Genomic DNA, 22584 nt, shown 5'->3' on the forward strand with positions numbered 1-22584 from the left:
TTTTCAATTTAGACTTTAAAAGTAAGTAAATGCGGGCTTAGATTTTGAAAAATTCTATAAAATTACATTTCATTTTAATTCAGAATTCAATTTGATCAGTTTAGCACTTAAAAATACTTTACATATGAGGATAGTAAATAGGTTGTGGGTTTCCATATATGTCTACAGTTCGTCTCTGGTGTGCACTCCTGGGTATTCCTTATTTTCAATGGTCACGCCTTTGCAGCGTTCTTGCTCCACAAGGAAATCCTTGGCCTCCCACGCCTGCTCGCCGTCTTTAAAGAGGAATATGGCACGATTATCATCAACCATGTAGCGCTCAGCCTGTATATGATTGTTCCAGAGACTAGTTTGCCATAGTTTGGTGATCTCATCGGCTTCCTCGCGTGTGGGATTGCCTGTCACTGACACGAAAGTCATTAGAGTTCGACCTTTTTTCGAAACTTTGAGCAATTCCTCAGGATTCTTGCTGTCCAAATTGGATAAATCGAGCTTAGGTTGCGGACGCAGATGCTCGGGGAGCTCATCCGGCTCCAAGGGTTCTTCATCTTCTTCCCATTGGTCAAGGAGACGCTCTAAATCGGCTTCACTGTAATCGCGTATGTCCTTTTTAGCCCAATCCGGCTTGTCCTCATCTTTGGTAAATTTCTTGGTTAATACCAGCACAGGCATTAGGGCCAAGAGAACAAGTATCCACCTTGCCAGCATGTTAAATTAATTTAATAAAAAATTCATCAACTAATATAAATTCCAACTGGGTTGAATGGCAAGCTCAGAGTTGCCAAGTATAGTTTTTATAGCTGACGTGTTGAATCAGCTGTTTATGCAAAAAGGATGGCAGCCCTAGAATTGACATTCACATGTCAGTTTTTATCGCAAGCTAAACGAGTTCGGACGTGGAACCGCGCACAATTTCTGTCGATTTTGTTATTGTTATATACTGATAATACGACGCCAATGCCGCAGCCTTCCGAGCTGGTAAATTGAATAACTAATTTTTTTTTTTTTTCAACGTGGTATCAAAACAAAAACAATGGCAAATAGAGAGTAAAAGTCGTCTCTATCGTGTAATAACTACAATAATTTCTACATTTTAATAACCAAAAGTTAATGTGAATGTAATTCCCCATAAATATTGTGCGATGTGCGTGCTTTTTAGAAGACTATGGATGACATCATCCCTGAGACTCATCATTGAGTTTTGTTTCGTCTCTCTCTCCTAAATCCATTTCATCTGTTTTATATTGTTTCGTGTTTCTGCTTATACTTTATTTTAGATCAAATTTAACCCATTCAACGCGCGCGACTGTTACTAATAATTGAAACGAAAGGAAAATCAATAGCCAGGCAGCTGTCAACAGCTGTTCCGCTGGTCACAAAATGGTCTTTGAGGCGCTGGTTGTCGATATCCTCAATAAGGTTCTAGGCGATTATATAGAGAACTTGGACCGGAATCAACTGAAAATTGGCATCTGGGGAGGTAAGTCGAATGTCAAGGGAGAGTATGTTGTAGGATTGGGAGTTAATTACGGGGTTCCCAACTCCAGATAGGAGCCCCAAACACGCAACCATACAAAGAACAATGACCTTATCCTTCACATTTAGCTTTTAGTTTGACTATGACCTAATTTCTGGTCTACTTATTTACACAGGCCAACATGAAACAAAAACCATAAAATATACATATGTATTTTCTATTTTTACTACAACTATCATTAAAATGCCACTTCTTCTATATAAAATTTGTGCCAAAAAATGAATAACTTCAAGTGGTTTCCAAAACCTTTATGGTTTGTTTAATAATAAAGATTCCTCAATTTTGTCGACTACTAACAAGTACATAGTCATCCATTAGCATCCGCAGAGAGAACAATTCTCAAGCTCTCCCAGAGGAAACAAACTGTTGCATTTGCTTACTCTGCGATATACACACCCACCCAACTAGCGTTATCCCAGAGCAAAATTTATTGCGGTTTCTCTCTCTCACCGATTCACACACATCTGTCAGAACAACAATGGATAACAACAACGGATGATTTTTCATATAAAACTACTCAGATTACAGCAACTGCTTAAGTTTGACATTCCATTTCTTAGTTTTTGCTCCATTAACATCCTCTCTCTTTCTCTCTCTCTCTCTTGTTGGATATCAAGTTAAAAGAATGGAGTGAACCACCAACTGGTTTTGATTTGGAAACACAAAAAAAGTGAAAGAGTTAAACAATCAAAAGCCATACTATTTTTTGTGAGCCTCTGAACTTGATGACATAATGTCGCCGCAATTCATGAATATTCAGTCAGATTTTCTAAATTGTTGTAACCGTCGAGTGATGTGGCCACATACGATAATGCCATAGATCGTTCCAAACCTTTGTGTTTTTTTTTTGTACGCCCTTGCACAAAGAGTCTATTTATTTAGCACAGGGCAACGCCTAGAAAAATGTATCTTTAACCATAAAAGGTGTACGTATAATCTTGGAAAGCACGATAATACGAGTTTATATAGCAAAACTCAGTTAACCTCCTCTTTCTCCTCCCAGAAGTCAGAAGCTAAAGTGCTAAATTCTTTCCACAGGCATTATATACATACATATGTATGTATGTATGTTTAATTCAGTAGCAAATACTCTGGGTTAGAGACACGAAAAGTTTCTTATCCCTATTTTATTTTCCAAAAATATGCAAGGGTATTGAAACTTCGGTTAGTCTAAAGATAGTCTTTCCCTTTGATTTTCTTCTCAGTTTCATTCACCAATAAAGAGTTGTATTTGTAAAGGGTGATAAGGTGGAGCACATTGATTTATACACATATTGTGCTTCTTGGGCCACACCACCACAAATGAACTAAGAAAATTCCCCTTATTTGTCATGACTTCAATATTTTTGTTATGCGCCACTGTTGGCTGCCAATTATTGACTAATTGACTAATGATACGTAGTAAATGCATACATACATTTATGCAAATTCTTATCTTGGATGTCACACATTTGTGCAATACGTGCACAAGGTGTTATCTTTTGTATACGCTTTCCAAATCGGGCAATTTCGATTAAGATCGATTGGCCTTATACGTTGGCATGTTTGTAAAAGGCAGAAGAAAATTATACATACATACATAGAATTAATTTAGTGGATTTTGTAGACTATACGTTTTTACTTGTATAATATTTTATCGTAAAATTATTAGCTAAGCAAATATATCCACTCAATACATGTGTTTTTCAATTAAATTGTCCAGTGGTGCTATCTAAACATTAGTATCTTTTGATAATTGAAGTAATATTTTTTGATTATCTAATAATGTTAATGGTGTTAAATAATTAAGTTGTTTAACTACACTTATCAGCGATTAAATGGAATTGTTTATACATATGTATAAAGTATATATACTTTGATCAGACTTGGCATATTTTTTTGATTTCACCTATTGCCAACTATGGAGGAGTGGCATTATCACACGAACTGTGTGTATGCCTCACCAGACGTTGGTTTCTCTTTAATTTGAAATTGAATTGATGTCTTGGCATTGGTATGAGTGTTTTGTTTTGTTTACTATTCACTCATTGACCATAAATCAATGGGTATTTGCTTCTGACCGCTATCGAAGTTGACTAATTACTTAATGTGAATGTGAAATGAGGATGATGATTATTCCCAAACTTTGCCCTTAATTAAAAGAACATAAATAATTTTATTAAAAATTTTGTTTATTTATTTAGGTGATGTGGTCTTGCAAAATCTCAGGATACGTGAAAATGCCCTCGATGATTTGGATTTGCCAGTTCAGCTTGTTTATGGTTATCTAGGTAAGATAATATTAAAGGTTAATCATGGAATAACTTCGATTGTTAAGTTATTTTTTTAATTTCCAGGCAAGTTGGTATTAAAGATACCATGGAAGAATTTATATAGTCAGCCAGTGATTGTCGATATCGATAGTCTATATGTATTGGTTTCACCAAACAATAATGTTCGATATAATGCCGAGAAGGAAGCTAAATATGCCCTGGAGGCCAAGAAAGTGGCACTCGATGCCCTGGAAGCCGAACGCAAAAAAGAGCTGGATAAGGGTAAAATCAAAGTCCATAAAAATATCATAAAATGTTTATTAATTATTGCATTCTATCGCAGATAAGCCCAAAGCTGATCCTGGTTTCGCAGAGAAATTGACTGCTCAAATTGTTAATAATTTGCAAGTTAAAATCTCCAATGTACATATTCGTTATGAGGATTCAACCACAACAGGAAGTCCCTTCTCCTTTGGCATATCGTTGCATGAGTTGGAACTCTATACCACGGATAATAACTGGGAGAAATGTTATATGGCCCAACAATCGTCGCAGGTCTTTAAAATTGCGAATCTCTCCTGCCTCTCCGCCTATATGAATGTTAATGCCCGACTTTATTCGGGTCAGGAGAAAGAACAGTTGGCCGAAACGTTTCAGGCGCATATTGCAAACAAGGAATTTAAACCATCTAGTTACAGTTATGGTTAGTTAATGACAAGAATTAAAATTAGTAAGGTTTTTTTCTAAATACCTATTTTTTCTTCTTTTTTTTCTAGTATTGGGTCCAATTTGTTGTAATGCCAAGCTAAAGCTAAATATGAATCCAGAATTTGATGACCCACCATTCGAAATTCCCAAAATTGATTTGACTCTTGAAATGGAAACATTAAATGTGGGTCTAACCAGTACACAGTTTCACAATATCGCAAAGCTGGGCGATTCTATGAATCGCATGCAGCTGGGTCTGCCCTATCGCAAATATCGGCCGCACAATTTACGTAAGATAGATAATGCTCGGTGTCCGTCTATCTATTTACTGTGTTACTTCTATAATTTGTTTATATAGCCTACAAAGGCAATGCCAAGGCATGGTGGGCATTTGCAATTAATTCTGTTCTCGAGGAGGATGTAAGACGCATTCGCCGCTGTTGGACATGGGAACACATAAAACAGCATCGCGATCGTTGTAATATGTATGCACAGGTAAGTAAATGAAAATAAACATTAAATTTATGATACATTAATATTTTTGTTGGCGTTTTCAGAAATACAAAGAACGTGAGCTAAACAAGAAACCTCCTGCTACGTTATTAGAATCCTGCACTTTGTTGGAACATGAATTAGATGTGTTTAATTTGCTACTGATACGACAGCGAGTCAATATCGAGATAGCCAAATTGCGCGTTACAACTCCGCCTGAGCAAACAGGCTGGTTTAGTGGGTGGTGGGGCAGTGGCGGTGCTAAGAAAGACACAGGCACCACTGGTGAAAACATTGTCAAAAAGTTTGAAGCCGCAATGACACCCGAGGAGAAGGCGAAACTATATAAGGCCATAGGCTATCAGGAGAACGCCAATCCGCAAAATATGCCCGAAAGTTATGAAGCCATGCGAATGAACTTTAAACTTATTGCCTTGGAGGTGGGCCTCTATGAGGATGTTCGTCTTGATAATGACAGTAGAATCTCTTACGATTATCAGGACTTGCCCTCGATATTAAAGCTTAAGTTTTCCATGGCCACTGCTAAGGTGACACAACGTCCTGCTGCCGAGGCCATTAGCATAACTGCTGGCATGAAAGAGCTTAGCGTATTTGGCAGGGAACGCAAGGAGAGCAACCGTATACCTTTACTGGTGGAGTCCAAAATCACCGATGAATTTAATCTATTGGATATATTCTTCGAAACAAATCCTCTGGATAAACTGTGCGATCAGCGGGTGAAAGTTGTGGCTCGACCATTGCAAATTGTCTACGATGCAGATACCATCCTGAGTTTACTGAGTGTCTTCAAACCACCTAATGATGTCACCCTTTCTAAATTTGAAAATGTTGCCAGTGCCCAGCTAGGTAGCATCAAGGAGCGATCGGCCACAGGAATGCAGTATGTCATTGACCAAAAGTCCGTACTGGATGCGGATATTCTACTCATGCCCAATATTCTAGTAGTGCCCCATGGTGGTCTGTATGTGGCCAATGAGAAATCTTTGGTGGTTGTAAGTTTGGGTCAGTTACATGTGACCACTACACCGCGTCAACGAACATCCGGTCATATTCAGTCTTTGTATCAATCGGGCGAGCATCAGCATGATATTCTTAAAAATGTTATGGACAATGCCTATGACAGATTCACCATTGAGGTTGATGACATCCAAGTTCTGGTTTCCCGCCCGGGTGAACCATGGCAACAAGCTCTGAACTTGGCTGTCGCCACCGATCTGCACGTTTTGAGACCCACCTCTGTTAAAGTTGTAGCTGCTCTATGTGTGGTAGACGACGATCCGCGTTTGCCCAAGGTAAAGGTAGACATCGAACTGCCTTCCATACAAGTGAATGTTAGTGAGGATCGTGTGATCGATGCCATTGGCGTGGGCACAAGTATTCCTCTTCCAGAGAACTCTTCACCGGCTCAACCCTCGACACTTCAACGATCGCGCAGTTCTTTGTCCAACTTTATCAACAAAGAGATCAAGAAACGTAACACCGAGTCTTCAGCTTCAGCTAACAAACCAATGGATATTGATGAAATTACCCAATATACCAATGTGGAGGTGAACTTCTCCCTCAACGAGATTTCTCTTAGGCTCTATCAGTCTCAGAGATTATGTGAAAATGATTCGGATATCACGCAAGAGTTTGTTACGCCGGAACAGGAGCCATCAACTTCTTTGCAGCACGGAGATTTGCTAGATATCGAGAATACTCGTCGCGCCCAGGAAATTCTATCACTTCAGGTGCTGCAAGTAGAGGCTTATCTGGCCCAGCGAACCTATGAAACGGTGGCCACTCTAAAGTAAGAATCCCCCTCACTTAGATTTAAATATAAAGTTTAATTTGATTTCATTTTTACAGAGTGGGAGGTCTCAATATTAAGCAATTCGACTGTGTCGGAAATAATGAAAGGGTTCTGGACGTCATTGACACCCCGGGTTATGCTAAGGACCAGAACTATTTGTTCACTGTCTCTTATACGCTGGCTGACAAACTGTCACCTGAATTTACTACTAAATACAATTCGACAGAGCAATTGATTGTGGTTAATTTCGAGATTCTTAATATTGTGCTTCACCAGGAATGCTTGCTTAGTTTGCTGGAGGTCTCCAATAATTTTCAGAAAAATTTAGAGAGTGTTCTGAAAAACGATAAGCCGCAAGACCGTTTCGCTTCAGCCGGAGCCGGGGATGGTATTAAACATAAACTGGCTGTTATTATGGAGGACACTGAGCATATCATGACGACAAATCAAATGACAACACGTCGGAGTAAAGCATCCGCTTCGCGACGTCGTCGTGTAGTGGAGAGCATTAAGATCCGTCTGGTGGCAAATCTCCTCCAAGTGGGTCTGCAATTAACATCACGTAATCGACCACTGGCCGAGATGAACATCAAAAAATTTGTGACCAGACTTACCATGAAATCATCATACACTGAACTGAATATAGGTTTGAAGGATATTCAAGTCATTGACCTGAATCCTCTAACCAAACACCAAAATGTAAGTTCTTTGAAATATTTAATCCGAATTCTCTGCCTCTTAAACCATAATATTGTCTATTTTAGATCTTGAGCATTGTGGGTCAGGATGCCTTTAATTGTCAAGTGGTGCTCTATAATAAGGATGAAACTCTTGACTATAATTCGGATGATATGAAAATAACCGTGGATATTGGTTGCATGAAGATCATATTTCTCAATTGGTTTGTCTCTGGCGTTTTGGTAAGTTTTTTTTTTTACCAAATCTGACTATTATTTCTATTACTTATTGTTTATTTGTGTTTCCTGCAGAACTTCCTTAACAATTTCCAAGCTGCTCAGCAAGCTTTGTCTGATGCCAGTGCCGCGGCAGCAGAGTCCGCCAGGCAAAAGGCTATGGATGCCTATGAAACGGCCACACGGATGAAACTTAATGTGCGTATTAATGCTCCCATAATCATCATACCAGTGGACTCGAAGAGCTGTAACGCACTGTCTTTGGACTTGGGTATGCTGGAATTGACAAATAATACCATCGAGGTTCCAGTGCAAGATCGAGAAGAGCGAGCGATTATAGATGAAATCAAACTTCAGTTGAAGGATATAAAAATCACAAAGGTTACCATATTGGAAGCGGATGATTCCAATGTCGATGGTAAGGAGGAGTTGAACTCTTTGCATTGCCATTAAATACTAAACTATACCTTCTTTATAAAGATGTGGATGCGGCTGTTGGATGGAGATCTAAATTGAATATGATGAATCCCATGAGTTTCACTCTTCTAGTTACACGAAATCTATCAAGTCAGTGGTACAAAGATGTACCCGATCTTAATCTATCTGGTCGTCTAAAATCAATCGAGGTAAGAAATATCCAAGTACAAATGAGAAAATCTAATAAAATAAATCCAATAATTTTTTATTCCTATCCATTGATAGCTCACGCTTTTTACCGATGATTACGCTTTAATAATGTCGATATTGAATCGAAATCTAAGCGAAGGTATTGACGAGTTTCCACCCATCGAGAGGGCACCGCCAAAGTCACCAACACGAAAGACTATTGATAATCGTAGCATTGCACGTCCAACTTTTAGCAAACAATCGACCCAATCATTGGCCCGAAATAAAAGAATTAATGAATCATTAAAATTCAATTTCCAATTCGATGGCGTTATTATAAATCTGATGGAAGGTAAAACAGAAAGTTGTTCAATCATTTGTATTTGTTATATTTATATTTATTTCTAAACCTTCTAGCTGAGGATGCTGGTCTGGCTCGTTTTGGTATCTATTTTCTGTCTGTAAAGGGATCCAAGCTAGTTGATAATACACTTAGCGTGTCTGTTGTACTGTGCAACATTCAATTGGATGATACACGGAAGAATAACACCAGTCAAATACATCAGTATTTGAGCCGTAAGGATTGGCAGAATCCTCGATTGGACACCGAGGAAATTATCGATGCCTGCTATAATGAACGCAACTTTATGGTGGATGTCACGGCCATTATTAAAGAAAATGATACCTTCGGTAGGTTCTGTTTATCATTTTCACTGATCATTGACTTTTAATGTTATTTTGTGTACCCTTTCAACTTTCAGCCGAGGTTCATGTACGTGGTTTTGATTTAATAGTTTCCATTGACTTTCTGCTTAAATTAACTTCATTCTTAACGGTGCCCCCGGACAATGAGGCGAATTCTTCCATGGGTGTAAATTCAAATGAAATTTCGCAAACAGTTAACGATACTTTGGCTGCGACTAGGGATTCTGTTCGCGGCGCGGCTATGGCAGCAGCGAATGAAAAAGTTGATAGAGAAGTAGGTAGCACATCGCTCGGAAGTAGTTTGGATAAAAGAATGCATCTAATACTGCACATTGATGAGCCGGATATCATTTTGGTGGAGAGTCTCGATGATCTGAATACCAATGCGATTATTTTCAATGTGAGTGAATCTTGCTGTTAGTTGAGTTTATTAATCATGTTGTGACTTTTGACGATTGCAGGCACAAGTACATTTAAATTATCGATCCATCAATGAAAAACAAATTATTAATGGGCAAATCGATGCGTTGAAGATCTACATGAGCTCTTTCTTACCAGAGCGACGCGAAGCAACTCGTCATTATATTTTGCATCCGTGTGTCATCAGTTTGCAGGGTTCGACTCCTGAAGAGGAGGGTCTTCACATCAGCCTTAAGCTGAGTGACATTATAATTAATGTCTCGCCGGCCACCATTGAACTGCTTAACAAGGCTATGCTTAGCATTAGCACGGGCAGTGCGTTGAGTGCCACAGAAAACAAGGTTCAGAAGGATTATTCGAAACTCTGGTATCCCAAACAATTCAGCTCTCGGTCCTATTGGTTCACTAAAGTTGAGGAAGCTACGGAAGCCTTCCAATTTCTTGACAACGAAATCACAGATTTGGATGGCAATCAGAAAGCGGAAAAATGTGTAATTGAAATGCCAAGTATAGCTTTGGTAATCGAATCTGGAATGGGATATTATACGAAACCACTAATTTCATTAGAGACACGTGTCACGGCCGTATTTAACAACTGGAGCCGAAATCTTAGTGCGAATGGATCGATAACTCTTAATATGGTAAGCTGAATCGTTGTAAATGTTGTCTTCTTTGTTTAAAAAGCGTTTTAATTTTTTTTTTTTAGAACTACTTTAATCAGCGACTAGCTGAATGGGAGCCCATAATCGAACTAAATGAAGTAGTTAACCGAAATGGCGTCAGTGAGTACGTGCCGTGGGAACTTAAGTTCGATCTTGGAATGGAGAAGGTTCAAAGCGAAGTGGATGATTTCTCGGAGGAGTATCAAACTACCAATATGAAAATACATTCCAACGAAAATCTTGAGATAACCCTGAGCAAAACTTGTGTAAGTCTGCTGGGCGAGTTGGGTGAGGCTTTCTCCCAGGCGATCGATCAAAAGGGATTGATCAAGCCCGAAATTGTGGCTCCCTATGTGGTGGAGAATGATACAGGATTCGATATAACCTTGGATTTGTGTCGCGGGATTTTTACTTTGCACGAAGTTCATCGAGGTGGTACACAAATACAAGGTGTTGTCAATAGCACTCTATTGCTGCAGACACCAACCAGCGATGATCAGGCAATAGTGGATCCTAGCTCTATACAGACATGCACTATTTCATCAGGTGGTCGGGCATATCTGCAGACAAAGGACATCAGTGGCCTATCGGATGAGCAAGCAGATGATTATAATTTGTATGTGAAAGTTGGCGGAATTGATAAAGAAGTTATACTGCCAGTGTCCAAGGCGGATATTCGCTATTTCCCTCTACTGCGTGCAGTAGATGGAGAACCTTGGGGCATTATTTCGGAGGTTAAATTGGATTATGGTACTACCAAAGTAAACATTCATGGTGTTGTGAATGTAAGTACTCTTCTATAAACCAATAAGAATTTCTTTTTTAAATAAAATTTTTTGTTTAGGTCCATAATCATTTCAGTACCTCCATCAATGTTTACCGAAGGAAGCAACCGGAGGATGAAGAAATTCTAGTGGGAACAGCTAAACCAGGCGAAGTGTTTCATGTCCCACTGCATGCAATCTACGCAGACTCCAAAGAGCTATATTTCTCCATCAAGGGATATAAAACCTCCGTACAGGGAATTTCGTGGCGCGCAAATCCTTCAGATATGAACTATTCACATCAACTGCAATGTGATCCGACATCGACCTTTGAACCGCTTTATATTAACAGCATACGCAGAAAAGATGAAGTCTACTATGAGAATACCAACAAATTCAAATTGCTGAGTGCCTTCTATACGATTCATTTACGTCCGCCGCTTTACTTACGAAACAGTCTACCAATTGATATCAAAGTTTCGGTGGCTGGTTGTTCAGTGCGCAAGGAAACAGTTGAATCGCATGATGCCACGCAAGATTTGGTAAAGAAATACAATCGAGAGGAGTTCCTAGACTATGGAGAAAAGGTCGTGGAACCAGGCGATGTGCTGCATTTGCCCACCGTCAAGATGTCCCAGAAGGGAAAAGAAACTAAAAGCTTTTTAGTTGTACGGGTAAGTGGGCAACAGTTTGGAAAAAAAACCAAGGATTTGTTTAATGACAATTTTGTTACTCCAACCTTTTAGTTGATTCAATATTTGGAAAAGGATTGGTCATGTTCAACTGACATCGCTGAATGCGATGGTGAAGTTAGCATTTGGACTTTTGCCTCTTATGATTCGGAAATAAAAATGGATATGGATCTCTACGTGCGGTAAGTTTGAAAACTATAATTTTGAATAACAAAAATAACTTTCTAATCATTGAATATTTCATTGGGACAGATCGGAGAATCGTCATGGCAGTCTAGTTCTTACCATCTACAGTCCCTTCTGGATGATTAATAAGACTGGTCAGATGCTTACCTACAAAACAGACGTTTCATCTTTGGAAGTACTATATCACCCGCCCGAATACACGGGACCCATTTTGTTCACGTTCCGCGATAAGTTATTCTTTGACAAAAAAAAAAGCTTCAATTCGTTTTGACAATGGCGAATGGAGTGAAAAAATTCCCCTCGATGTGGCCGGTTCAGTTGGCGAGGTTACTTGCCGAGCCAACGACCAGAAATATAGCATTGGCGTTCACAATCATTTGACTCAAAACTCACTGACCAAACAGATAACGTTTATACCTTTCTATATCATTCGCAATCACTGCAGCTTTGATATAGAGGTGCAAGAGCAGAGTCGACCCGGTGATCCTTGGATGAGACTGAGTCCGGAGCAATGTGAACCGCTCTGGCCGAAAAATGAAGCCAACCACAAACTGATTGTACGTGTTGATGATAAGACAACACCCGCCTTCGACTATACGGAGGTGGTGTGCACGCTGCTCAAGCTAAATGATAGCATTTACGGTGGCGTCAATGTCGATGTTCAGACAACTGAAGGTGGCGTCTACATAACCTTTACCGAATACAAAAAGTCAGATGCTCCAGGTCTTCTTATCAATCATACCAGTCATGATATTGTCTATTCGGAGAAGGGCACTAAAAACGACCTTATACTTCGGGCCAGAAATTCTATAATGTATGCTTGGAGTGATCCCGCTGGTCCCAAAGTATTAATATTTGGCAATAATAAACAGGAATCAGATCTCCGCCGGGACAATGTAGGCGAAGTAACGTAAGTATTTCTTGCATTCATTCTTTAGAGCTTGTGATGTTAAGTGAAACTTTTGTTTTTAGTTTGCAAAACGGACGCAAAGCTTATTGGGTATCATTCTTGGATGGACTGCAGCGAGTGCTTCTTTTCACCGACATCGAGTCCATTGCCAAGCGTACTGAAAGCAGTGCTGCTCTGCAAACCATCACACAGAGTATAGATTTGCGTATTCACGGGATTGGTGTCTCGGTGGTCAATAATGAAACCGGACTGGATATACTTTATCTTGGCGTTACAAGTTCCGGTATCATATGGGAATCCAAGAAACCGGACAAGAAGCGTTTCCGCGAGATGACCATTCATGATACAGAGCTAATCGAAGCGGAATATCAACGCTATTTAGTGCATAAGAGTGTCAACGATGTGCAAACATACAAACTGGATAACAAATTCCCCATCGACTTTAATAATATGATCTTTAAGAAGAGTAATGTCGATCGCCAACTGAGACGTAGCTTCTATCCAGCTATTTGGGTTTCAAAGAAATCATCACCGTTCCAAAATCAATTGCATGTGAAAATTAATCGTATTCAGGTGGACAATCAATTCATTGATCCAATATTCCCAGTGGTCTTGGCACCCATAGCGCCGCCAAAGAGTGTGGCCAGCACAACGACGCTCAAACCTTTCATCGAATGCAGTATGGTCCAGCGGGTTATGCCTAATACGACGGTGAAACAATTTAAATATGCCAGCATTCTAATCCAGGAATTCCATTTCAAGCTTGACATTTTATTCCTAACGGCCATCGCCGAAATGTTCGCCAAGGAGGTAACCGATGAAGTGGCAGCCAAACAATTCCGTGGCGATGTGGAATCCATTGAATTGCCATTATCGGCATTCTTTGAACAGCATTCGCAGCAAGAGCAAAAGAATTTCTATGACAATTTGCACTTGGGGCCGCTTAAAATACATGTTTCATTCTCAATGGCCGGAACTCAAACTGCCGCGTTGCCTGGTTTCCTGGGTCCACTCGTTCAAGGTGTGGGCGTAACTCTCACCGATGTCAATGATGTTGTCTTCCGTTTGGCTTTCTTCGAACGAGAGTATCAGTTCTTTACACAGCAGCAACTTATCAATGAAGTCACCTCGCATTATACGGGTCAGGCGTTGAAGCAACTTTATGTCCTGGTTCTCGGCTTAGATGTCTTGGGTAATCCCTATGGTCTGGTTGTGGGACTAAAGAAAGGTGTAGAAGATTTATTCTACGAGCCATTCCAGGTTAGTGGTGGGCTGATACCACGGAAGACCCTTTAACAGATCTTACTAATACATATATTTACTTCTTGTAGGGTGCCATCCAAGGACCTGGCGAATTCGCCGAGGGTCTGGTGTTGGGAGTCAAATCGCTATTTGGTCACACAGTTGGAGGTGCTGCTGGAGCTATGTCCAAGTGAGTGATCAATTAATAACTAAACGACATATATTTTTATTTATATTTAATGATTCTTGTTAATAGGATTACTGGTGCCATGGGCAAGGGATTGGCCGCCTTGACTTTTGATGAGGATTACCAAAGAAAACGCCGTCAAGGCATACACAATAAGCCAAAGAATTTCCACGAGGGATTGGCCCGCAGCAGCAAGGGTCTGGTCATGGGCTTTGTTGATGGGGTCACTGGAGTGGTTACTAAGCCAGTCAGTGGAGCTCGAGAACATGGAGTGGAAGGCTTCTTCAAAGGTCTTGGTAAGGGAGCAATCGGTCTTGTTGCTCGTCCAACTGCGGGTGTGGTTGATTTTGCCAGCGGAAGTTTTGAAGCGGTTAAACGCGCCACCGAAGCCCATGAAGAGGTGAAGCGTATGAGAGCACCACGCTTCCAGCACTACGATTATGTCCTGCGTCCCTATTGTAATGTCGAAGCCATGGGCAATAAGATGCTAAAGTAAGTAAAAGATCTGATTATCCTTCTGCTTATTAATAAACTTTCTTTCTGCAGAGAACTTGACAAGGGCAAGTACTCCAGCACAGATAACTTTATACACTGCGAGGAGATAATACAGAAATCCGAATATCTGCTGGTCACCAATCATCGCCTGCTCTATATACAACGTAATGAGATGTTTGGCATCTGGACGTCATTGTGGACCTATTTGTGGGAGGAAATCAAAAAGGTTGAAGCGACCAATCGTGGCGTCAAAATCACAGTGCCACAGGAGGGCAAAAAGATGTTGGGTCTATTCTCTACAAAGGAATCACCTTGCAAACTAGTGCTTCTTCCAGATGAGCGTAAACGCAATACTCTGGTAGAGATAATAGAATCTCATCGCCAAGATCGCACATCCATAACGGTGACCTCATCACCGTATGCTTCGGCAAGGTGAATTTACACACACCCTCACACACACTACACATATATAAACGATGGCAAATCCTTAAACGGCAACTACCTCTTGACTTTTGTTTAAGGATGCTTGCTAAACGAATGAATATCTTACACCCACATATATATGTATACACCCAAAAAACTCAAACACACGCGCATTACATAATGCTTTTTACGTATGGTTAACAATAATGTTTTCTTTTTGATATTAAAAAATTTTATGTCACTGTTGATGCTTGTATATAATCATAGAGAGGGAAGGAGTAAAAGAGAGCGATAGGGAGAGTGATGATGATGTCCACTCTTCATACCTTCTTCAGGAAGCTGCTGATGGGTTCGTAATTGTTGCAGTTATCACCCTCACAAAATGAAGTTAAGGAGGCCAAGGCATTGGCTGCTAATGCCTCCACACTGAACATTGTGGATAAATGGCCACTATTCTCAAACTGATTGATGATCATGTTCACCTTGCTTTTGGCACAAGGCGACGATGGTGTCGGAGATGGCGGTGATTGCAAGTTACTCTCTCCAAAATCCAGTTCGTTGAGTAGATTTTCTTTTTCACTCTGTTTGCATTTGGCATTGGCTGAATCCGTAGATCCGGAACCATTTCCGGATCCTGTTGATGTGTTTGATAGCTTTATTCCCGCGGTCTTATTAAGGCGACTAAGAAACCAGCTGCGGGCCAATTTATCACCATCTTTACCTGGCGATTGCTGTGGCGATGGTGGCATCTGAGACTTGCGTTGTTTCTTCTGCTCTTTGCTTGGAGTGGTTGGGGTGGTTGGTGGTGACGTACTTGTCAGTGAAATCATTTCCGCCTCACTGCTATTACTGCCGCAGGAGTAGCTCTTCTTGACGGCCTTCTTCAAACGTTCGGGACTCGGGCCAGTCGGTGATAATTGACTGGAGAGTTCACTGTGAACGCTCTTAACTTTGGCTTGAAAGTCAGAGTGCGGTGTAGTGGACGGAGAGGTGGAGCAGGAGAATTCTATTTCGGCTAACGGCTGTGGTGGACACTTTGGTATATCGTACTCGAAACGCTTGGCCAAAGCGTTGGGACTGTGACTTCTTTCCGGAAGTTTGGGAGGCGTATTGAAAATGGGTGTTGGCTCCTCGTAAATACTATCCATGGGTATGGATGGTTTTTTGGTCACCGGCGGTGTGGGTAGTTTTCGCTGTGTTGGCGATTGTGTGGCATTGTGGGCATCGCCACGTATGGCCGCCTCAATTGCATGAATCCACTCTTTGGCATCAACTTCATTATTGGCCTGATAGACAAATTTCTTGTTGGGATCGTCCGTTATAATTTGAAAGCAAATCTCTCGCCGTTTACCCTCGCCAAAGTGCTCAATTTCGATGGAGGAGCTCTTAAGATAAAGACTGTTGCTTGGACGACAGGCTGTGGGTCCATCGGCATAGCTTAGCATCCAATGATTAAGGATGCCGCAATATAACTTTCTCGTCTGATCGAAAAATAAACGCTTTGGAACAATACGTTGCAATTGGCCATATTTTGTGGAGCGTTGCAAGGCCAAATGACCAGCCGGAAGATCTGCATATGGGCAATCGATGATTAGCTCGTGGCTAAAGGCCATTATGACTTGTTGCGTCTCATCGCCAGTATCTCCATTCTGTGTAGTACTCTGACAGATGTCATAGTGTTCTACTGCCGGGTCCATAGTCTTCTGAGAGTAACGAAACGTCTTGTCGCTTTCCAAAGATCCCGTGCTACTAAGATCAATGTACTCCCGCGAGGCGGACACTGCAATTAGAGAGATAATTACAACAACTGTTTTTGCTTGTTTCCCCCTGCGCCTGCTCCTCCTCCACCTTCTTTTCACTTACATGAATTCTTTGATGATGATGATGATGGTGAGGACAACATTTCCTGATAGCAACCGGTACCAGAGCCAGCCATATCTGCACACTGCCCTTTGCTATCGACACAATCGACCAAGCCCAAATTAAAATCGAAGCCATTTCCATTCGACTTAATGACAGGGACTGGAGACGTCGCCTGTTCGTCTCCATAGGCAAAGGCTGCCAGCAACAACTCGCATCTTTCCAACAATTCCAGAGTCTGGTCTGCGGCTGTCACATGAAATAGATTCGATGTGTTCTCATATTCGGATGTCTCCAGTGAAGCGCGAAAATGCTTACGCACATCTGCAAGAAAAAGGAGGACGGAAAGTAAGTGCTACGCTTGATGTCAAGGTTCTACTTAGTCTTCGTTTGAAGTTCTTAGAATTAATTGCTTGGTAGTACCTATCTAGTTAGCCCCATTTATTGTGAAACGCATCATTGGGCTTTATGGCATTTTCAGACACAGATAGAGCCGGAAAAACCGATCCTAAACCCAGACCCATTTGAGTAACTTCCATAACAATACATGTTTTATGCACTATGGATTAAAACTTATTCAAATCTAATTTCATAATAATAAATAAAAACAAACTGTATCTTAAACTGAAATTTTTGTAAATTGTTGATTGCCATTATTAAGTAAATTCTATTAATTATTTAAAAATAAATGATTACAATTTCATTTGATCAGAATTTAAGTCTATTCTGATGAGATTAAGTTAAAATAAACTATTTTATCTTTAAAACTTTACTTTTTGAAGTTTAATTGAAAAATCCTTTTAGCAAGGACTTGAAATGGCTTTTAAAGGATACTCAAATGTTCAAATAGGCGAAAGCAAAAAAAGGTCAACAAATGTGAAGAGAATTAATTAAATAAATAAATTCAAACCATTTGGCGTCAAAACTGTTTATTTTTAAGAACTCACACAATTTCAGAACCTAAAACTCTTAATTAAAAAATATCACAAAATTATATGAGTTTTATAATTTGTATTTAAACACCATTAACACTTTCAACAAATTTTAAACAACTTGGACATAAATTAGTGCCACAAATTTGCGACAAACGACCCACTGTGCGACGATTATTATTTACAACTACATAGTAGTTAGCATGGGGCAATTAACTCTTCTTGTCTTCACAGCAAAAATGACTCAGTACCAGTTTCAGCCCCAGATCCAGATCCAGACCCAGCCCCATCACCAGCCCCAGTACCCAGCATATGACCTCATAATGCTCAAAGAGTCAACTGCAAATTGACCGCAGCAATTAAAAAATAATAATTTCATTGGGTAAGAAAGTTTTCTCTGGCTTCTAAAACATATTTAACGGTAAACAACCAAAATAAAAAACCAAAAAAGAAAAAACCAAAAACACCAAATTATTTTTTACCCAAAATTCTTATTAAATGTTTTAACACGCAAACGCTATAATCATAACTATATATGTACACATTTACTATATGCCATATAATGTAGGTCTGAAAACAAGAAAGAAACGAGAAAGTTGCCATTCGTATAAAAAAGCCGAACTTTGAATACCCAAAGAAACTTTCAACTAAATATTTACTATTATATTTTAATATAATATATTACATAAAATAGTTAATTCTTAAAAAGGAGTGTTTTCAATTTGAAATCTTTTAAAAGAGAAGACTAATTTGTTTAAATTTTATATTCCCCTTTAATGGCATCATCTTATAATCATGCGAAATAATGTTTTGCAAGCCAAGAAGAATTATTTAAGATAACTATATTCTTAAAAGTCAGTTTCAAATTGTTTCAGGAAGAAGACGAAATTCCTAACAAATAAACTATTATACATACATACATATATAGCTTTCTCTATACATCTCTCAAAAACAAAGTTATTTAAATCAAAAAGGGTCTGAATTTTCAAAGTTATACTATCTGAGAACTTTTACCTAAATAAAGTTCTTATCAAATAATATTAAAACCTTTTTCCTCAAACTCGGCTCTGTTACAAACGATTTGATTAAATAATCATACTCTTTCTTAGTTTATAATATGTAAGTAAAATTAAACAATGAAATAACAAGAAGAACAAAAGCGTATTAAAAAAAGAAACAACACCACAAAATTCGACCCGAAGACGGCAATGGGAAAAGACTTGAAAATGTCGACGAGGAGCAAAAGGAGGATGAGGAGTAGGAGGTATGAGTCAACAATACGCTGGATGATTATTAATGGTTTTGATTGCCTTCGGGCAGTGTGTATTTTCAGTATTTCAGTGTGTAAGCCCCTGGCGGGAGACAAGATTAAGATTCTAAATTAACAAAACTCTGAGACACATTTAAGTTAGTTGAATCTGCCAAAACTATATGTATGTATGTAGGTTCCCTCGTATTCAAATACGGGTTCACACTTTTTGGCTTTACTTACCCAATAAAAATTGTTCAATTTCAGTGCCTTTGTTAGTTGCTTTTGTTGGCTTTGCGTTAGTATCCATGACTTGGTGTTGTTGTTTTTTGTTTTGCGTTAATTTGAAGCGCTTTGCCTTAATGATTGTTTATTGTTGTTGTTGCTATTGATGATGTTGATGTAGATCGTTTGATTTGGTGCTCGAGGATTTTAAGAGCTGACATATTCAGCAACTGCACACAAAAGCACACAATATTTTTTTCTTTATATTTTTGTTTTGTTTAAACAATTAGCAGTTTGCTGTCAAAAGTGTAGGTATATATGTATATAGAGCAAAGCACACACATTTTATGATATTATCTAGAGATCACATGCACTATAAAGAATATCGCATTGAGAATTTAGTATCAAATGGAAATTTTAAGCAAACACACACGCACACACGCATTTAGCTCCAAAGACGAGACACATTGGAGATAAACACAACCTTGCTTGCACACAAAAATAGGTCCTCCCCCACTGAGTTTGGTTTAAAAAGTGCCTTTGTCTTGTTGTATTAATAGATGAAACTACGAGGGTCAGACTAGAAGATTGTCAAATAAAACAATAGAAGAGATTTGAATACTTTAGCCATAAATGCAACTACTACAGTTCTATTTATATCTCATGTACTCTTAGGATCATGATAGTGTAATGTCTGTCCGTCTGTTTGAATGCCAAACACTTGATAACTAAATAAGCTAGAGTCATCACATTTCATACAAATATTTGTACAAAATGTAAGCAAATACAGATTGTATTAAACTTTTAGCCCTTCCTCTGGTAATCCTATAATTCAATAAAAACACATTCTAAATATTTTCTCTTTAAATATGCAATGAATATACATACATATATATTATATATATTATATCGACCAAACATATTTCAAAGGAATTGGAGTGAAAATATTTAAAGCCGAATTGGGCGACAGGTGCGCTAAAGTACACATTAGGCTTTGAAAAAAATATTTTTACCTAGAAGAGGATAAACTAAAGCTGAAATCTTGACTTGTTTGACTCATCAAGCTTGTAAACTTTTTGCTTACCAAGAAAATGTCTTTAGTTCAATTGAACATAAATATTTCTTAAGACTTTACTGAGAATCCATCAATATCGAGAATTTTCTAATACAGTCCTCGTAAGCCGCTTCTATAAACTCTAAGTAGATCGATGAGCCAACAATATTAAAGCGCGTATTGCGCTTGAATCTAGTTTCGTTTTTTTTTAAGTTTTATTTTGCTTTTCTTTTTATTTGTAGTTGTTTAGATTCATTTTCGTTTTTTTTTTTTTGTTGTTATTTGGTTGCACGCTTCGTTTGGCGCCTGGGGAAGATACATACAAACATATAGAGATGATGATGACGTTATTTTTTTTACCATATATACAATAGATTTAATGTACTATGTAGATACATTTTCATATAGATATGTACATATGTGTGTATGTATGTATACATATACACAATGGAAGTTGCGACATTAAATGGTATTACGAAAATATCGTAAATTGGTGCCCCCCCACCAACCCGGGCAACGCCTTCTTCTTCTCTGTCTCCTGTGATTGGGTGTCTGTCTGTTTGTTGTTGCACTTGTAGTGTCTTAAGCCTATCTTCTATCGGTTTTGCGGTTTCCACTCAAATCAAAACACTGAAATACTATGCTCATGTTAAAAATCGCAAACTATTTGATTTTTTGATTGTGACTCATTGCAAAAAACATCGCACAAAGAGAAATTCTCTGTTTTTGTCCACTTCTCGAGTTCCATTTAGTTGAGGGTCCACTCCCCATTGCCCACTCCACCACTCTCTTCAATAAGATATTAATTCAATTTGCGCTGTGGCAACTGATAATTGTTGTTTATTTTGTTATTTGAATAATATTTTTTTTTTTTATTGGCCAAGATTCTTATCGGTTCTAAATGAGCGTTTCTTTTGTATTTTAGACTTTTCCGTACACCTTTGCGGAGGCTCATTTCCCTGGCTGTGCGTGTGCGCGTGTGTGTGTGTGTGCATTTCCGGTAATTTTCAAATGGTTTGGTTTGTCGGGTCGATTTCCTGCACCAACGGACACTCAATAATTACCAACTACGATTTGAAACGACTAAACTTTAGCACTCGATTTTCGATGTTTATTTCAATATTTTATTTTCCATCCGGTTTGGTTTCATTTTTTACTTCTTTGTTAATTTTTTTTTATTCTTTGCACGTTGCATTAAACTTTATCGTTGTCCGCACCAGAAAAAAACACCTTTTTTCTCTTTTTCCTCCTCGGCGATGTCTCTACCGCAAACGCGCACGTATCGCGACTGAAAACTGAGATCGAAGACCGACTTTGGGGTCTGTGTATGTGAATCACTGGAACGCAACTGACAGCGGCAACAGCAACAACATTTTGCCTGCTTGCCACTCTCAGCTTAAACGAGAAACAGTGGCGCATCTGACAAGGGTAACCAGACAAAGATCCATATACAGCGTTGACCGCGTTGAGTTCTCATTTTCTCAGCTCCTCAGCAATAATTTTCATTCTTTTTTTTTTGCCTTTTTTGAAAACTAAGTTCCTAAACTGGGAAACTTCTTTAAAAATGTTTCAATATTGCTTTTAAATCTTTAAATCTTTTGAAAATACATACTACAGAAGTCTAATTGTAACTGAAAATTCGAAATTTTGCTGCTATGTTTTTTGTTGAATAACTCGTGTTATAATGAATTTTCGATTGAAATGGAATGAAATATATGTAGTTAATCTTCCACTTGGACACAAATATTTCAAAACTTTGCGTTTTCTTCACATATTAGAGAAATTTTACATGTTCTGATTATTTGTTTAAGGTGGGGCCCCCCTGATGGACCCCCTCACTAGGGAACTGTGTTCCGCCTATGATAAAGTCAACGCAATATTGTCTGGCTTTCTTTGTAGAACGTAATGGGTTTTAGTTTTTGGACTTTTTTATTTTTATTTACTTCGGTCTTTTTTGGAGGAAACGACAATCACAGTTGGTCAGCCGGCCGGCTAGTCGTTATTTTGAGTGTGTGCGTGTGTGTGTGTGTGTGAATAACTAAATTGCATAAATCAACTAATGGCCCAGGCTTTAACTTAAACTTGGTTTCCGTAGCCAAAACGTATCTCTCTTCTTGTTTTCTTTTAAGGAGTGGAATATCAGAGGTGGAGTGAAGGGGCAAAGATGGCCAGAACAGGCTCGCCAAAACCAACTAAAACCAGAAATCTTCTAATGTGGCCAGTCAAAGAGAGAGTGCAGCAGCGGTAGCAGTATAG

The 22584-nt window shown here is 39.0% G+C and overlaps 3 protein-coding genes across 5 annotated transcripts; 1 reads left to right on the forward strand and 2 right to left on the reverse strand.

The window, feature by feature from the left end:
- Positions 1-42: 42 nt before the first annotated feature.
- Positions 43-772, reverse strand: boca (LDLR chaperone boca). Its single transcript, XM_068289970.1, has one exon. It carries the CDS (start codon positions 706-708, stop codon positions 163-165), a length of 546 nt encoding a protein of 181 aa, XP_068146071.1. The 5' UTR covers positions 709-772; the 3' UTR covers positions 43-162.
- Positions 773-878: 106 nt separating this feature from the next.
- On the forward strand, positions 879-15254 carry Vps13 (vacuolar protein sorting 13C). Its single transcript, XM_068291991.1, is given in 25 exon segments — positions 879-978; positions 1278-1480; positions 3721-3807; positions 3874-4071; positions 4133-4492; positions 4566-4787; positions 4856-4992; positions 5055-6799; positions 6859-7501; positions 7567-7722; positions 7792-8134; positions 8197-8342; positions 8419-8674; positions 8740-9012; positions 9084-9427; positions 9489-10088; positions 10154-10894; positions 10954-11547; positions 11620-11747; positions 11818-11995; positions 11997-12661; positions 12724-13921; positions 13993-14093; positions 14160-14582; positions 14637-15254. Coding segments are annotated over 24 exon segments (10023 nt in total). The 5' UTR covers positions 879-978; positions 1278-1380; the 3' UTR covers positions 15022-15254.
- On the reverse strand, positions 15221-21694 carry blow (blown fuse). Of its 3 annotated transcripts, none has more exons than XM_068291994.1 (4): positions 21559-21694; positions 19293-19571; positions 16872-17192; positions 15221-16788 (listed from the first exon to the last, which is right to left on the reverse strand). In XM_068291994.1, exons 2-4 carry the CDS (start codon positions 19357-19359, stop codon positions 15329-15331), a joined length of 1848 nt encoding a protein of 615 aa, XP_068148095.1. In that variant the 5' UTR covers positions 19360-19571; positions 21559-21694; the 3' UTR covers positions 15221-15328. The 3 variants fall into 3 exon arrangements, with proteins under 3 accessions (XP_068148095.1, XP_068148094.1, XP_068148093.1); XM_068291993.1 differs by having other exon boundaries at positions 21393-21694; XM_068291992.1 differs by having other exon boundaries at positions 19293-19647; positions 21393-21694.
- Positions 21695-22584: the final 890 nt, after the last annotated feature.

The sequence above is a fragment of the Drosophila tropicalis genome, unplaced genomic scaffold (genome assembly GCF_018151085.1).
Source record: "Drosophila tropicalis isolate 14030-0801.00 unplaced genomic scaffold, ASM1815108v1 contig_593, whole genome shotgun sequence".
Lineage (NCBI taxonomy): Eukaryota > Metazoa > Arthropoda > Insecta > Diptera > Drosophilidae > Drosophila > Drosophila tropicalis.

Coding starts and splice junctions, on each gene's coding strand:
- boca (XM_068289970.1), bottom strand. CDS start 708: ATGCTGGCAAGGTGGATACTTGTTCTCTTGGCCCTAATGCCTGTGCTG.
- blow (XM_068291994.1), bottom strand. CDS start 19,359: ATGGATACTAACGCAAAGCCAACAAAAGCAACTAACAAAGGCACTGAA. Junction 17,193..19,292: donor AATTGAACAATTTTTATTGG/GTAAGTAAAGCC, acceptor TTTTTCTTGCAG/ATGTGCGTAAGCATTTTCGC. Junction 16,789..16,871: donor ATCATCATCAAAGAATTCAT/GTAAGTGAAAAG, acceptor CTCTAATTGCAG/TGTCCGCCTCGCGGGAGTAC.